This window comes from Sinocyclocheilus rhinocerous, unplaced genomic scaffold (assembly GCF_001515625.1).
Source record: "Sinocyclocheilus rhinocerous isolate Xijiao unplaced genomic scaffold, SAMN03320098_v1.1 scaffold1584, whole genome shotgun sequence".
NCBI classification, from domain to species: Eukaryota; Metazoa; Chordata; class Actinopteri; order Cypriniformes; family Cyprinidae; genus Sinocyclocheilus; species Sinocyclocheilus rhinocerous.
The window spans coordinates 162,499-179,619 of NW_015641037.1; the positions used below are offsets into that span (position 1 = coordinate 162,499).

A 17,121-nucleotide genomic window follows, 5' to 3' on the forward strand; every position below is an offset into this window, starting at 1 on the left:
ATCGCATGCGATTTATCGTGCAGCCCTAATTGACACCCAATCAGAATCCATCCTGCTGTCACGAGCTGGAGAATTTAAAGCCGCAGGCGAGCGTGCGCTTACAGACGATATAGTTCGCTGGTGTGGACGCTAATATCTTTATAGTTATCATTCTTGGTGTGAACGGGGCTTAATAGTGTGTGTGTGTGTGTGTGCTCGTGTACATATATATATATATATATATATTTTACCATACCGTAATTATTATTATATTGCTATTAATATATTGAACAAACTATATCTCGATCTTTTCACATCCTCAGTCTCATTCACATCATTTCATAAAGCCTATTCTGAATAAGGTCTTTAATTGTAATTTAAAATTAGCCTGAAATATCCTAATTCCTCCTTAAGATCAGAAAGACAACACAGCAGACGGCAATTTCACTTGACATTTCCAATGGCATGACACTGTTTATTTAACAGCATTCAAAATTACACATTTTTGTGATGGAAAAATACAGACAAAACAGTCTTTCAATTCCTCTCGATTCCATCAAAAAGGCGTAGAGGAAAAAGAAAAAAACACTAATAATGGATGAGACTGACTCTTCCTCAGTCCAGCAGAGTCCAAAGTCAATTTTTAATATCTCGAAACAAACCGTGAATGCTGAGCACCGTTTCTGAGCTTCTTGGCAAAAAAATATTAAGTGCCCTTGTATGTGACACAGTCTGATGTGTTGCTGGCCGTCCTGGAGGGTTTGGGATGAGTGTGAGTGTGTGTTACTGAGGAGGTAAGGGGATGCCCCGGGGGTCCGTGACCTGCCCTTCCTGTAGGTTTTTGACGAGCTGAGCGAGCCAGCGTTTGGTGGTGGAGTCGTCCTTTAGCACTTGAGCAAACGTGGTGTCCTTCAGCTGGTCGGGCAGGCACTGACGCAGAGCTTCTCTCGCCCTGAGAGACACAAAATATGATTTATATGTTTAAATATGATTTCTGATCTTCCTTATTTTGATTGATCAATCACACTGATTGAAGTGAAATGATTCAGCAACACAAACAGGATTCTAATCTTTGCCAAACTGCAACATTTTGCACACCTCCTACAGGCCAACAATGAGCAAGGAACTCCAAAAGCAGGGAAAATATTGGCGAAAAAAAAAGAATACCTGGAGTTGTCAGAAAGTCGTAAATAACAGCGCACGACATGCTTCAGCAGGCGAGCCGAGGGCTCCTTTGACAACTGAAGAACCATCTTCCCCTGCAAGACAAAAAGCACAAAAAACAAATAAATAATGTGTGTGTGAAGTTAAACCAATAAATGCAGTTACAAATCATTTTATAGATTAAAAAATATCAGTTTTTATTAATATTTGCATTTATTTGATTTTGTTTGGTATAATTAAATGCACATTTTTACATTATTTTCATTACTTAATTCATCAGTTTTTTTTTTTTTTTCTGCAAAATGACACTTTCATAGTTACATGTAAATACCATAACTTATTACTTTTCTCAAATTTTTTCTTATTTAAATTTGATATCTGAGTACCTGAAAAATTCTTTTCAAAACATTTTACCTTCAAATATCATTCATTTTCATCCAAAAAAAGAATGCAATTAAAAATGTTTAATTTATACATTTTGTATCTCTTTAATAATTGTATTAAACAATTTTATTTTGTATCAACAAATGCAAAAATGTTATACCATGTTTTCATTACTTTATTTGAAAAGTTTTCATTTGTTTTTGTTCTCCAAAATGACACATTGAGTCATTACATATGAATATTACCATTATTACTACATTTGCCCCTCAATTTGTGTAATATTTAAATTTAAGACTGGCATGTTTGATTATGTTCAAATTATTTCCATCAAATGTATTCCTTTTCATTAAAAAAAATGCAGTTGCAAATTTATACTGTATTTGTATTTAATATTTATTTATAATAGTATATTATTTGTATTATTATTATTAAATAAAGTTAAATATAAGTATATTATATATAAATATATGAAACAATGTAAATATAGAATTAAATATATTAATAAATATATGTATTTACTATATGTTTAAGTGTCCAACAACTCTGTCTATCAGTAACAAATGTTAAGCATAAGAAGAATTATGAATAAGATGAATATTAATGAATCACCAGTATCATGGCAACATGTGAAAAGCGTTCGTAGGTCTGGCAGATATACGCAAGACCCGTGTCATCCAGGAGGATCTTCTGCAGTATAAATGTGGCCACCTGAAAGAGAAACACACACATCCATCCTTCTGAATGTCCAATTACACTCAGAATTATACATAATAGATGTTATTTGGTGATATTTTTGTAAGCGAACCGTTTTGGAGAGCTCGCTGCCGGACTCCATGATGCGCAGACAGAGAGGAATGATTTCTGTGGTCAACAGGAAGTTGATCACCTCCTGCTCATCCGTTTTCACCAGTGCGCCTATCAGACAAATACATTACAATACACACTAAAACAATGTTCAATATTTTTTCTGTATTAGCCGCTTTTCTTACCAATAACGCCCAGACTTGTGAGCCGCAGGTATTCGAAGGGTCGAGTTTTACTGACCGTGTGCAGGAAGGGATACAGAAACAGAGGGATGTGAGCTGCCAGGAAAGCAGAGCTGAGGGTGAGAGGCAAAAAAAGGGGAAAACCGTCAGCGCGGCACAGGATTAATAATAGTGTGTCATTTCCTGTGTGTACAGGAAGTGAGTTACCGTGTCTCTACATGGGAGGCCACACACTGCAGCAGTGCTAAAGCGTTACACACTCGATTAGACTGATGTGCTGTCAGTGTCGGGGGGTTTATGGATGGGTAGATGTTCACAATCTCCTGTGAAAATAAAATAAACATTAAAAACACTTTTTTTATATCAAATCTGGGATTTGAAAGTTTTATTGTTATTATTATTATTATTATTGTTAATATTATTATTTATTGTATGTATTATTTTTTTTCCCATTATACTTTTTCTAATATTTGAGTTAATGTGAATGACAATTTTGAATTCTTTTACTGTCAAATGTAATTCATTTTCATCCCATAAAAAAGGTTTGACAATTTATAAATTCAAAAATCTGTTAAAACCATAAAAACAGTTACAAATTACTTTCTATAATAAAAATTACCATTTATTTAAAAGCTTTATTTTTGTATAATCAATTGCTAAATTTTAAATTTTATTTTTATTACTTACGAATATACTTCAAAATTTAAAAAATGATAATATTCTAAAAATTGGCACATATGATGTATTATAATTACAATCATATTTACACATTATTTTCACTTTCTAAAATTTAAAATATATGAATATTTTAAAGAACTGTTTTACTGTCAAACGTCATTCATTTCCAAAAAAATAAAAAATTAGATCAAATTTATAAACTGAAACAAATCAGTTAAAACAATAAAAAAGGCAGATACAAATAACTTTGAGTTCTTTTTTTTTTTTTTTTACAAATTTTTGTAATTTTCTATCATTGAGTGGAAATTGTTATACTCTGTTTTCATTAATTGTTAATTCATTAGTTTTGATCATTTTGTACAAATAACTTTGAGTTCTTTTTTTTTTTTTTTTACAAATATTTGTAATTTTCTATCATTGAGTGGAAATTGTTATACTCTGTTTTCATTAATTGTTAATTCATTAGTTTTGATCATTTTGTTTTGTTTGTATTATTATTTTACTGCCAAATGTCATTCATTTTCATTCAAAAATATTTGGCTGAATTTACGAATTGAAAAAAATCCATTAAAGGCACAATATGTAAGTTTTCACCGCAAGAGCGCACGTATTCAAAACAAACAAAGAAACAAAGGCGTAGATTGATGACGCCGTGACTGAGTGTGGAATCATGGGAGTTGTCGTCTTCATCCCCACAGCCGAAGCAATCCGACGGGACTCGGGCAGAAATCGGGGCTGGAGAGCTCATTGATCCATTGATAGATCTTCTCACGGTCCACCTGCGTCAGACCCGCCGTGGTTACAGTCTACAGGACAGAGTTTACTCATCAATTGATGTATATTAGAACTAATATTTATTAATTGTTATTACTACAAATGTATGTTTTGTGCATTCTCTTCAATTGCACCTTAATTGAAACACTTATTTTATATAATTAATTGATTACATGTTTGTCTTCCTTTATAATTCCATTTAATCATTCTTAAAATGTTTACGTTTATTTTCTGTTTATTTCTTATAAGCTTGTACAAAAATGTTCTATAAACTACAGCAATTCTAAAAATTCTGGATTATACAACTTTTTCCACAAGAAACCGCAACAAAATCAGACTACTCATATTCTGTATAATTAGTTTCTTTAGTATAGTTAATTAGTATACAATTATTAATCACACATTCATAACTAATAACAACGCATGTTTACAAACAGTAACGTTACACGTGGAAAAACTAATTTTTCACCTTCATTTCTTAACACTCTTATTTCAAACATAAGATACTCAAATAAATATATTAACTCGCACTACGCAAGATACATAATCATATCCTAATACAAAGCAGCGTATAAGGTTTAATATATCACCATAGTAACTGACTGCATTAGCTTTAGCCGTCAGCTCTACGAGGCCCTAGCATAAACAAGCGTAAAGCGCCCAAAACCACGCAAAAACTCACCGCTCCTGTAGCCAGCATCCTCCCTATTACTTTATTGTGATCTCCAGAGTAAAAGTGAGCTGTAGTTGTTAAAACAAAGAGAAATAAATCGGTTTACATGAGCAAACAAGCTAAGAGAAAACCGCCTTCCGCTGCTGCTTCTTCTTCTTCTACGGTTCTCTTCCGGTAGGCTTTTCTTCTTCGACGTAAGTTTATGGCGGGTAATAACGGATCTAGCGTGCATTGCTGCCCCCAAGCTCACGCTGTTTATGAATAAAATGTACTGTAATAATAATAATAATAATAATAATAATAATAACTAGAATTACTGTAATATTATTATTAATTACTGTAATTGATAGATTGGATGGATGGATTGGATGGATGTCTAGCGTGCCTGCCCCCAAGCTCACGCTGTTTATGAATAAAATGTACTGTAATAATAATAATAATAATAATAATAATAATAATAACTAGAATTACTGTAATATTATTATTAATTACTGTAATGGATAGATTGGATGGATGGATGGATGGATAGAAAGAAAATAATAAAGAATAGTATATTATTATTATTAAATATTATTAAAAATAAAAATTATTATTATTATTATTATATTATTACAATTAAAAAGAATATTATTATTGTAATATTATTGAAAGGAGATAGATTTTTGTTTTATTATTTTAGAAAAGCATGTGAACACAGGCCACATAAGCAACTGTTGTTGGGTTTTTTTTGTTGTTGAACTTTACACTTCTCATTCTTGCATAATGTCAGTGTTACTTTGACAAGAGGGTATTTGTGTCCCATCCAAAAACATGGAGAAGGGGTCAATTGTCCTCCTCTTCCAGCTCTTTGGCTCCTTTCTGGATCATTCATTAACCAGACATCACAGCCCCTGTTTTCTGGACATGATGCAACGGTTTGAGTGGTTTTCAAGAGTCAACTATTAAACCGTCTGTGTTATCAAGTTTTATTTGTATTAGTTGCTTCATACTGAAAGACCAAATGTCATGTTCTTGCCTCAATTTTTAACCAAGCCATAGTCAGAAGCTGGTTTAAAAATGCCAATGTATTGACTTTTTTGGGAGGGTTTCCCAAAGTCTGAACAATGAAGACCCTATTGCCCCAAAAGTGGTTATCTATGAAGATAGGAGAATCATTGCCAAATGACCTAAATCCAGTCCACAGGACAGGTTAATTATTCAAAAGGCATGTTCGCCGACGCTTTATATGGTTCCACGTTTGGGAACCAGCGTATTCAGTAGACAAGTGTGTGTGAGGAAAGTTTGTGTTTTCTCACAGTCATGGCTAAGCTGGTGGAATGTGTACCAAATTTCTCAGAGGGGCGTAACAAGGAGGTAAGGTAAACACACAGACCAGTTTCATTAAGAAAAGTCATTCGGTTCTGTTAAATGTGGACTTCAACACTGTACTGAAATACTCATAGACATCTCAGTTTTTTTCAACAAAGCTGCAAGACTGCTAATGTAACCACTTATCTGTCAATTGCTCTACAAACCAGTGTGTTTACACTACTAAATTAAAATATGATAATAAATACCAGTTTGCAAACATAACATAGGCTACTGGTTTTGTACAACTAAAATAACTAGAATCGAATGACACCGGAAGCCTCGCACATTCAAGTTAATAATGGGCGCGTTTGAGTTAGTGAATCAAAAACATACAGTCTACAGTTTACCGTATGATTACCGTAGATGACAGTATGCATAATGACTCGAATTGGTTCTCTTTGTAAATTAAAGACACTCAGCGGAATAAGTAATCCGATTACTGAACGAATTATTCGTGTACACCAGTTCTTTAGAGTTTCAAAAGGCGCGATCACTGTAGTCTGATTACTGAACGACTCTAATGAGTTGATTCTTTTTACTGAATGAAGAGCAAACAGCGCGACCGGTGTCGGTTCTTTTTGTGAATCAAAATCATAGTCCGGTTCCTGAACGAATCACTCTAATGAGCCGGTCCCTGAACAAATTACTCTGTTTGATCTTTTTTAGTAAATCCAAAACAAAAAACGCAACTAGTGTATCCTGATTAGCCCACAGAACGAATGACTAGTTCTTTGACAAATGTTCTTTTTGTGAATCAGAAACACAGATTTCCGAACGAATGCGCCTGTTCTTTTTAGTGAATCAGATAGTGCGACCCTGTAGTTTCCCGAATGAATCACTATCATGAGTCAGTTCTTCTTAAAGGGATAGTTCACCCAAAAATGCAAATTCTGTCATTGTTTACTCATCCTCATGTCATTCCAAACCTGTAAGTCCTTTGTTTATCTTCAGAACAAAAATTAAGATATTTTTGATGCATTCAGAGAGCTCACTGACCCTCCCATAGACGGCAAGGATCCTCACACGATCAAGGCTCAGAAACGTAGCAAGGAGATCGTTAAAATGGTCCATGTGACATCAGTGGTTCAACCGTAATTTTACAAAGCTACAAGAATACTTTTTGTGCACGAAGAAAACAAAAATAACGACTTTATTCAACAATTTGTTTCCTCCGCGTCACACTATTACGCCATTTTGGAGTGCATCACATACGTCATTTCCTTTGCGCACAAAAAGTATTCTCGTAGCTTCGTAAAATTACGGATGAACCACTGATGTCACATGGACTATTTTAACGATCTCCTTGCTACGTTTCTGAGCCTTGATTGTGTAAGAATCCTTGCTGTCTATAGGAGGGTTAGAGAAAAAAATATCTTAATTTGTGTTTCCGAAGATGAACGAAGGTCTTACAGGTTTTGAACGACATGACAGTAATTAATGACAGAATTTTCATTTTTGGGTGAACTATCCCTTTAATTCACAGCATGAGCAGCGTATTCCGATTCCTGAGGGAATGAGTCGGTTCCTTTTAGTGAAACAAACACTTAGCTTTAGGGTAACTGTGAGACTTTAATCACCAGATACAATTATTTTATGAAAAGTTATTGTTTAGTAGGCCTATTGTTTATAAATGAAGGCCAAGTAAACTTTAAAAACTGCATTGCATGAATTGTTTTGAAATGTATTTTTACTGAAATTTTCTCAAGTGAATTAATTGCATTTATTTTTACAAATATAAACTGCACACTTAAGAAAAAATAAAAAATAAAAATAAACTGTTGATTTATATTTCTTTATATTAACACTCAAAGTAAAATTACAATTCAATTATTTATTTATTTATTTATTATACTTTTTAGATCCTGCGTACGATGATGTACAATTTTTGAGTGTTTTGCGATATTTTGACCAATATATAATATCCAGGTCATTGACGCCATAGCCGATGCCATCTCTGCCACAGAGGGCTGCAGTTTGCTGGACGTCGACCCAGGGTCTTCAACAAACAGGACGGTGTACACTTTTGTGGGCCCACCCATGGCTGTCATCGAGGGGGCGCTGAATGCCGCCCGTGTCGCGTTTAAACTCATAGACATGACCAAACACTCAGGTACAGCTGTGGAGGGAGTAGATGATGTAGACATATCTTACTTCACATGAGTTTAGTTTGTAAAACATTATGTTTTTGAACAGGTGAACACCCTCGGATGGGTGCGATGGATGTGTGTCCCTTCATACCGGTGCAGAACGTCAGCATGGAGGAGTGTGTACAGTGTGCCAATGAATTTGGCCAGAGATTGTCAGACATGCTCAATGTGCCTGGTGTGTTTGTAGAAGCAAAGGTCATGCTGTTTGTTAGCTGAATCAGTTGAGAATTGCTTCAGTTTTGACCTCCATTCTCCTTTGTTTCTTGTCTTGGTCTTTTAGTCTATCTCTACGGAGAGGCGGCTAGAAAAGAGAGCAGAAGGTCACTTCCCTCTGTCCGTGCAGGGGAATATGAAGCATTACCGGAGAAGGTAAGAACTCATCAATTCTGTTCACTTCTTAGGCCTCGTTGGCCACAAATCCATGACCACTTTACGATCTTCTTAAGGCACTTACACCAAGAACGATAACTATATTAGTGTCCACAGTAGTGTACAATAACTTTCTGTTTATTATAAGCACGCACTGCAGTGTCACTTTAAATACTTGCGCTCTTCAAAGCAGGATGGATTCTGATTGGCTTTCAATGTTTTTATAGTTTGTCATCTGAATGAAATGCTCTGAAAGTCATTCTATGGAACGATATTCCGGACAATTTTCAAAAGGAATAGCAAATTGTATTTTCAATTGCGTTTTCAATATGTGGACGCATAAATTGTGACACAATCCAAATGCAATTGCAATTCCTGCAGTACCGTTTGCATTTTCGCTTTCGCGAACGCACAGTGACTGCCAAATTTCAAATGAAAAAGCAAAGTCCATTTGCAACTGTATTTCCCATGTCTTAGGAGTTACGAGCCTGTCATATTTAAATAGCAATATTAATTACCACGTCTGCTTTTTCACTCTCGCTGCGTCGCGCATGTAACCTGCCAAAACTCAAATGGAATCGCAATTCCTTTTGCATTTGAATTTCCGATGTCTACATGGAAAGCTGCCAATCATCGTCAGGGGCGGGACTATACTAGGGGGCGTGTTTGTATTGGGAGGTGACGTCACTCACAGACGACAGTGCCGAATGCTCTGATCAATGGAGGTAATCGGTAAAGGCTCCGCTAAAGGCAGCTACCAATCAGTTTCGTACCTGTGTGAACGAACAGACAGTGCAACCTTCTTGGCACAATACATAATTATGTCTTTTTTACCCCAAATGTAGCGATTATCCCCTGCTAACAGCGGGAGCCACAACGGTACGCACAATAGGTCAATATTCACTATTAACCAAACGCTTTCACCTGTCTCAGCATCTCTCACTGTTTACACTCACTTACACTTTTAATCCATAATAGAGAGCGTGTCACACCTGCCTCAAGACCTTTTACCGTTTGCACTCCACTTGATGCACTTAAACAAACAAACAGAGAAAACGCAATTGAAAATACAATTTGCTATTCCTTTTGAAAATTGTCCGGAATATCGTTCCATATCATTCCGACAATATCGTTTCTCTGTGTCCTTTGTTTGCGATAATTATTTGGTTTGCCCACAAGGTGGCAACACTGGCCCAGCCAGTTTGCAATTTTATTGCTCATAACTTGTTTTTTTGCTTCTTATTCTGGAGAGAAATAGTGTAAAAAGTGGTCAACGATAAAACATTCTAGCAGTGTTGGAGAAAGTTCATCTTAAAAGTAATGCATTACAATATTGTGTTACTCCATGAAAAAGTAACTAATTGAGTCACTTAGTTACTTTTTATAGAAAGTAATGAATTCAGTTACATTTTCTATGCTTTTTGTCACCTGGGCTTGCTTACTTGTCAAAAGTTATATTTAAAGGCCCTTTCACACCAAAAGTGAAATTATTAAGCCTCAGGCTGTAGAAAGTGCCTCACTCCCAATTTCTCTCAATACAGGGACAGGAGAGCTGTCAGTGAATAAATGGGAAAACAAAGTAACTTGCGTTACTTATTTGAAAAAGTAACTCAGATGTGTTGCTGTAAATTTTAAAAGTAATGCATTAATTACTAGTTATTTGAAAAAGTAATCTGATTATATAATTTGTGTTACTTGTAATGCGTTAGCCTCAACACAGCATTCTAGTGAACATTTTGAGTGCCTGTTTTGTGCATGCTATCAAATTGAGTATAGTTCGCGCAGAGTTTTGTACACACTTTTGGGATAGTTTTGGGATATGTATACGCGTCAAACTGGACAGGGTTTAAAAATGTTCTAGTATGTTACAGTTTCAAAGGCTATGCGTTCGGCGGTATGCATACGCTAAGCATTAACATCAAAACTAAAGTATTCACATTTTTAAATGCTCAAAACTGGTCAAGGATGAAACTTTCTAGTGCACAAGTATCGAACGCCTGTTTTCGCACACGTTTTCATATAAGCATATGCTAAGTGTTCGCGTTGTTGTTTACCATCTTGACTGAAAAATAAAATTTTCATTGTCAATTTTTCATTTATTTATTTTTGGCGTTTTATGCCTTTATTTAGACAGGACATTATAGGTCGACAGGAAGTGAAGTGGGTGAGAGAGAGTGGGATGGGATCGGGAAAGGTCTGCGAGCCGGGACTCGAACTCGTGACACCCGAAGCGCAATGGCGCTGTATGTCAGCGCGCTGCCCACGAGGCCATCGGCTTTGACAATTTTTCATTTATTTTTGCTAATGTTTGCATAAACGTGCACATCCAAACAGTGCATGACTTAATTTTCAAATGTTTTATAATTGATCGTCCGAGTATTATATGATCCAGTGGGCCGTAGCCTACTTAAAGACTTAATTGCCATTGGCCGCCAGTTACCCATCCCTGCGCAAAGTATGTTCAAATATTTGTTTTCTAATAGCTTTGCTTTTAGTTAGTTAGCCTATTTTGATGCTATAAAAATGGGTGTGTCATGATTGTGAGCTCGTGATTGGGTCTGCGGGAGTTTGGGCAGGACTTTGATACTACGGCTTCACCTCACGATTACTCCTGCGCAGACTCCAAATGACGGCATTTTCACAAGATGACAGCAACAATACTGGGCTGTTTTGGCATCACTTTTCTATAGTGGAAGAAAGTGGAGTCTCGTCGTCCATCTTTTTTTTTACAGTCTATGGTTCCAACACTTTAGTTAGTGTGTCGCCATAACGGACGCATATGTACCAGACAGCTAGAGGTCTGTCTGAATATAATAATAACCATAAGAACTCATGATTTGAGTAACAAGCTGAGGTAATCAAAAACCAAATTTTCTTTGCCAGTAAGAGAAGGGGAAGGGGTTGCTGAACGGACATATAAAAAGAACCAATCATTTTAGAGGAAAATGCTGCATAATCATATTATCTTGGCCATGTACCTATTCTATATAAACTGTTGTACCCTTTTCACTGCAGGGATTCTCTGTGATTGGAATGCGGTGTAGTGGAACACTAGATTTCTTAGTCCCAAGTGATAAGGTTCATAAAGGGTCGAGACATCGTCTGACTCAGTGAGATACTTAGGTGTTGGGTAGCTGTAATTCTTCACTGAATTGGTTAAACTGGTTCTCCAGTGTGGTCAGAGCTATTGCGATTGTGGTCAGAGAAGTCACCTGAGGATAGTTTTTGGTGTCGGGAAACACCAGGTTTAACGTAATTCAGGTGCGTAGGGGAATTTCTACCACAACGTCAAAACTGCAGTATAGTTTGGGCACACTTTCTCATTCGGATATATGCATATGCAAAGCTTTCGCATCAAAACTTTTAGACTTCACACGTGTTCTAAATTCTGAGGATCAGTACTGTTTTATGGGCCATGTATGTGTAAACACCTTAAGTTAAAGAAATGTACTTTATTTTTGGACATCTTTCCCCAGTTAAAAAAGAGCGAATGGGCCCCTGAATATGGCTCCGCCACCTTCGTCCCTTCTTGGGGCGCCACAGTCACCGGCGCCCGAAAGTTTCTCATCGCCTACAACGTGAACCTTCTGAGCACTAAGGAACAGGCTCACAGAATCGCACTGGATATTAGAGAACAGGGCCGTGGGAAAGATCAGGTATGTCTGTGTGTGATGTCACTGGGTTGGTCTAGGTTTTCAGTGTGCGTCAAATCTCGAACTTGAGAATAAAGGCAATCTGACCTAATTATACGTACCACATCCCTGAGGTTTTGATTATGTTCTTGTTCCTGTTAATTCACTGAATGTTCCTCCTGCAGCCTGGGCTTCTGAGAAAGGTTCAGGGAATGGGATGGTACTTGGAAGAGGCCAACCTTGCTCAAGTGTCCACCAACATCCTGGACTTTGAGGTGACGCCCATGCACATGGTCTATGAGGAGATCTGTAGAGATGCCAAGGTGAGTTCGTTTTCAAACCTGAATCAGAATCATTTGAAATTGAATCAGAAGTGAATCGGATTTGTGTTTGTTCTACCTGTGCAGGATTTGAACCTTCCAGTGGTGGGGTCTCAGATAGTCGGTCTGATTCCTCTGAAGGCGATGCTGGACTGTGCGAACTTCTACATTCAAAAAGAAAAGCTCTTTGTTGTGGAAGAGGAGCACAAAATCCGACTGGTGGGTTAAAATTAACATGGTCAAACATTCAACACAGCAGCAAATCAAAGGTCTGATTTAATTCCTCTTTCATTATTCTGTCAGGTTATCAGCAAATTAGGACTCGAATCCTTGGGGCCATTTGTTCCAAAGGAGAGAATCATAGAGTAAGACCTAAGATACATTATATACACTGAAAATAATTGACAGTCTTTTTCTGTTTGGCTTCTCAGTGATGTCTAACAGGAGCACTGTATCTGATTGGTTGATGCTGAGTTTAGGTATATGGTACGGGACAATCAGGACGATGGCCGGCTTGTGTCTCTGTCTCTACAGAAGTTCGTCCACAGTGTTGGGGCCAGAACAGCGGCTCCTGGTGGAGGGTCCGTTTCTGCTGCAATCGCTGCTATGGTAATCATGAAGATTATGATTTTATTATTTATATTTATATTAATTTATATATAGAATTACCATACATTTTCATACTGACTGTATATTTTTATATACAGATTGTACTATTTGTACATTTATATTATATATTTGTATATTTATATAATATATTTTTAAATATATTAATAAAATTTTTAATTTTTATTAATGTATTTAAAACATATAATATAAAAAGATGTATTTTTTAATATTAAAGCATTAGTAATATGCGCCTGGACGAGTGCACACACTTTGCTTATTACACACACAGGTACGCGCAGCAGCACACAAACATTTTTAAAAATGAAAAATTTAATTCCACCATGTAAATAGTGAACCCGCCATGGCGATTCTGTGTTCTTATATATTATATTAAGGGACTTTGATATTATGTATATTCTATATGTTGTACATTATATGTATTAATAAAACTATTTTGTATTTTTACACACACACACACACACACACACATATATATTTTGAATATATAATAATTGCATTATATATTATATATATTATTTATCTTTACGTCTATGTGTCTTATTGTAAGGGTGCAGCTCTGGGCTGCATGGTCGGTCAGATGACATACGGGAAGAGGCAGTTTGAGTCTCTGGATGCGGAGATGAGGAAACTCATTCCTCCATTTCATGAAGCCATGAACGACTTATTATTAAAAGTGGACGCTGATTCAACAGCCTTTAACAGCTACATGGTACACGACCACATATAGACATATAAATGTACAGTTGGCCACTTAAAATATATGGATGTATTTGCCAGCATATATATGCCACTTGTGTAACAAAATTGCTGTAAAATATGTCTAGATGATAATACCTTGTCACACACAAAAAAATGTGCTAATTGTTTTCTTGCGTGTTTTCATTACAGGCTGCTCTGAAATTGCCCAAAGCCACATCTGATGAAATCAAAAGGTACGGTTAATCACCTCTGTGAAGCTCAAACAAACAAAACCGTCCTTATAATCCATCAAACTAGAGACAATACATGTCACCAGAAAACTAAGGAACATTCTGTATCATGTTAAACCAGTTTAAGCATTTGATTGATGCAAAGACATGTCATGCATCACAAAAAGAAACCGGAAAGACTAGACATATATTTGCAGAGAAGAGTCTGATGATATAACTACCATGTTACACAACTTGCATTTGACTGCCAAAGTCAATTCTCTTTAGTTGTAGAATGCAAATTACAATTGCACTGGCAAAAACACACATAAACATGGCACAGTAGCTAAGACAACCTTTCACAATTTCAAACCCCTAATGTGGCTACAGTTATTTTAAAGTGGAACTGAATTACTGAATGTTGTTCTTTGACTGTACAGGAGGGAGGAAGCCATGCAGGAGGGGTTGAAGGCGGCGGTGGGCGTCCCTCTGTCTTTGGCAGAGAGAATAAACACACTGTGGCCTGTTTTTAAAGAGATGGTAAAATACGGAAATGTGGCATGTAAATCAGACCTTCAGGTGAGACTGGACCATATATATATATAAAAAAAAAAAAATGTAATGTTTATGCTTGTGATGACACACACAAGACAAAAAAACATCCTTTCAAGCAAAGCACTTTCCACTGAGAGTAAAATGCTGATTTTGCATTTGGAAAAATGAAAAATAACATGACTTTGACGGTCATAAATAAGCTGATATCAGCATTTATTTCAATGCATGATTCCTGTCATGTGCAGGTATCGGCAAAAGCTTTGGAAACAGCAGTATTTGGAGCGTATTACAACGTTATTATAAACCTGAAGGACATCACGGATGCTTCATTCAGGGCTGCCGTGAGTATCAACAACTGCTATTGTAAATCTAGGTCAGGGTTCCCATAGTGCATGTTAATAACCCACACTTTTTCAGCATTTAATAACCACACTTTAAGAGATAAGAAACTTGTTTTGAGGAACTCATAAATGTCAAAGAGCCAATTGGAATTGTTCCTGGTGATCATGGTAGTTTTTGTGGTTTGTTGATTTTTAGACTGAAGCGAAAGTGTCTGCGCTGTTAAAGAACGCCAGAGAGAATGCTAACATAGCGCTGGATGCGGCCGACCAGAGGAAATGATGCTGACTAACTCACAAGAACAAATCAAATAAAGACACGCTGATGTGCAACCTAAAACCCTCTGGTGCACAACCCACAGACTGCCATTGAAAGTGCATTAATCGAAATGCACTTTATAACCACTTTACAAACATGAATGATAAATAAAATTGTGCAGCTTGTTAAGGAGAGAGATTTTGGAAAAAACACTTACACTAAAGGTGGGACCAGAATAAGAGGCGTGCGAAATGTGCTCTTTTGATATGAACAAACAGCCAGGAGAACATAGAAAGAACTTTTCAACACACTGGCAAGTGGCAACCATCCAAAATATCTTAGGATAATAGCAGCAAGGATTGCACAGACAAGCACCGCTCATATTTCAATAGACAATGTATAAATACCTTTCTTGCCACTTCCAAGTAACTAATTTAAAGTGAGTGACAATGTAATCAATGAAGTAATTGTAATGTAACACTCTTTAGGTATGCAAAAGAGCCTGACATTTTTCATTAATTAAAAAAACGAACAAAAAAAAAAAAAAGTGCTGTCATATTTTGAATAAGTAGACTCACCCATTGTCTGACTGCAACATAGATCTCATAGTTGTAATGATAGTAATCACACCAAGCTGTTTTTACTATCACAAGATGTAGAGTAACATGCACCCAATAAACTGAACAAATATCCAACAGATTAATCAATTTGGTTTTATCTTTCCAAATATCTCATTACAAAACAGCTTTATTCTCCATTACACCTGCTTTTATCTCTCTGAGGAGTGTTAGTTTTGGTTTGTTCTGAAAGAACTTGATGATCCACCAGCAGGTGGTGCCGTGACTGACCCACCAAAGGCCACCCTCAATATTCCACTTCCTCTGTCCTTGACTAGCTGTCATCTGTTGTTATTTATGCATCTATTAAAGCTGCACTGCTGGAAAAGAGAGATAGATAGAGCAGAGGCATCTGTATCTGCAGTTGCACAGAACAGCTGTGGCAACAATGTCCTCAGTCGCCAGCTCTGCATATTCCAGAGGCAACCCATCACCAAAACACAATGCTACAAGATAACTGTGGTCTAAAAGTGAAGAAAGCCCATTCACCAATATAAAAATGGTGGTGTTTCCTCATACACCCATTTTCAGGTGTTTATGCAGAAAATATTTTGTATAAAACACTATCAAACGCTTGGATATACACGTAAAACGTCTTAGAACAACCTAGCAACTACCCAAGCTACAACATGCTAAAATTAATACTCAGAACACCCACTGAATTGACCCTTCGCAAAGACCGCCCTGTTTTGTTACTGTTCCTATGTCCTACAAGCCGTGGCGCTCTCACGCCACACATCATGTTCTCACAGTTAAAAATACATGGCGGAGCAAAGACGACACTGACAATGCGCCGACAGACAAGACAGAGCAGGTTACTTTTTGTATGAAACAAAATGTCAGCTTTCAAATTTTGTCATTTTGTACGAAATTCAAAAAATAAATACCGTTTTGTGGCTCTTTAATGTGTTGTGACGGATCGCTGTAGTGCCTCAGTTCAAACACGTGAACCAATCATTGCTTCCTCTTTAGTAGTTATAACGTGAAATAAACATGAATGAACATCAGAAGGTATCGTGTTTCAACCCTGTAAAGACTTCAATACACCGTTTTTCAAGTTCAAGTCCACCGACATTAATACAAGCTCTGTGCGATGGGTCAATTGGATAGCATCAAGCTAAAAACACTCAAAAACCCATTGAAACACTTTATCAACCATATACTGTACACTCTAAAAAATGCTGGCTTAAATACAACCCAGCGCTGGGTAAAATATGGACAAACCCAGCTATTGGGTTGTATTGACCCAGCGGTTGGGTTAAATGTTTAATAGGTTTCTACCCAGAAGGTAAAACATTAAACATTTAACCCAACCGCTGGGTCAAAACAACCCAATAGCTGGGTTTGTCCATATTTTA

The 17,121-nt window shown here is 36.6% G+C and overlaps 2 protein-coding genes across 2 annotated transcripts; one reads left to right on the plus strand and one right to left on the minus strand.

The window, feature by feature from the left end:
- Positions 1 to 413: 413 nt before the first annotated feature.
- Positions 414 to 4,807, minus strand: LOC107754242 (cell differentiation protein RCD1 homolog). The gene is made up of 7 exons (XM_016570612.1): positions 4,648 to 4,807; positions 2,721 to 2,836; positions 2,517 to 2,626; positions 2,333 to 2,442; positions 2,137 to 2,235; positions 1,147 to 1,238; positions 414 to 931 (listed from the first exon to the last, which is right to left on the minus strand). Exons 1-7 carry the CDS (start codon positions 4,663 to 4,665, stop codon positions 763 to 765), a joined length of 714 nt encoding a protein of 237 aa, XP_016426098.1. The 5' UTR covers positions 4,666 to 4,807; the 3' UTR covers positions 414 to 762.
- Positions 4,808 to 5,859: 1,052 nt separating this feature from the next.
- Positions 5,860 to 15,795, plus strand: ftcd (formimidoyltransferase cyclodeaminase). Its single transcript, XM_016570613.1, has 14 exons — positions 5,860 to 5,991; positions 7,915 to 8,098; positions 8,182 to 8,310; positions 8,416 to 8,504; positions 11,981 to 12,160; positions 12,322 to 12,459; positions 12,544 to 12,675; positions 12,760 to 12,821; positions 12,936 to 13,065; positions 13,634 to 13,795; positions 13,975 to 14,018; positions 14,435 to 14,573; positions 14,795 to 14,890; positions 15,087 to 15,795. The coding sequence occupies exons 1-14, from the start codon at positions 5,938 to 5,940 to the stop codon at positions 15,168 to 15,170; spliced, it is 1,623 nt and encodes a 540-aa protein (XP_016426099.1). The 5' UTR covers positions 5,860 to 5,937; the 3' UTR covers positions 15,171 to 15,795.
- Positions 15,796 to 17,121: the final 1,326 nt, after the last annotated feature.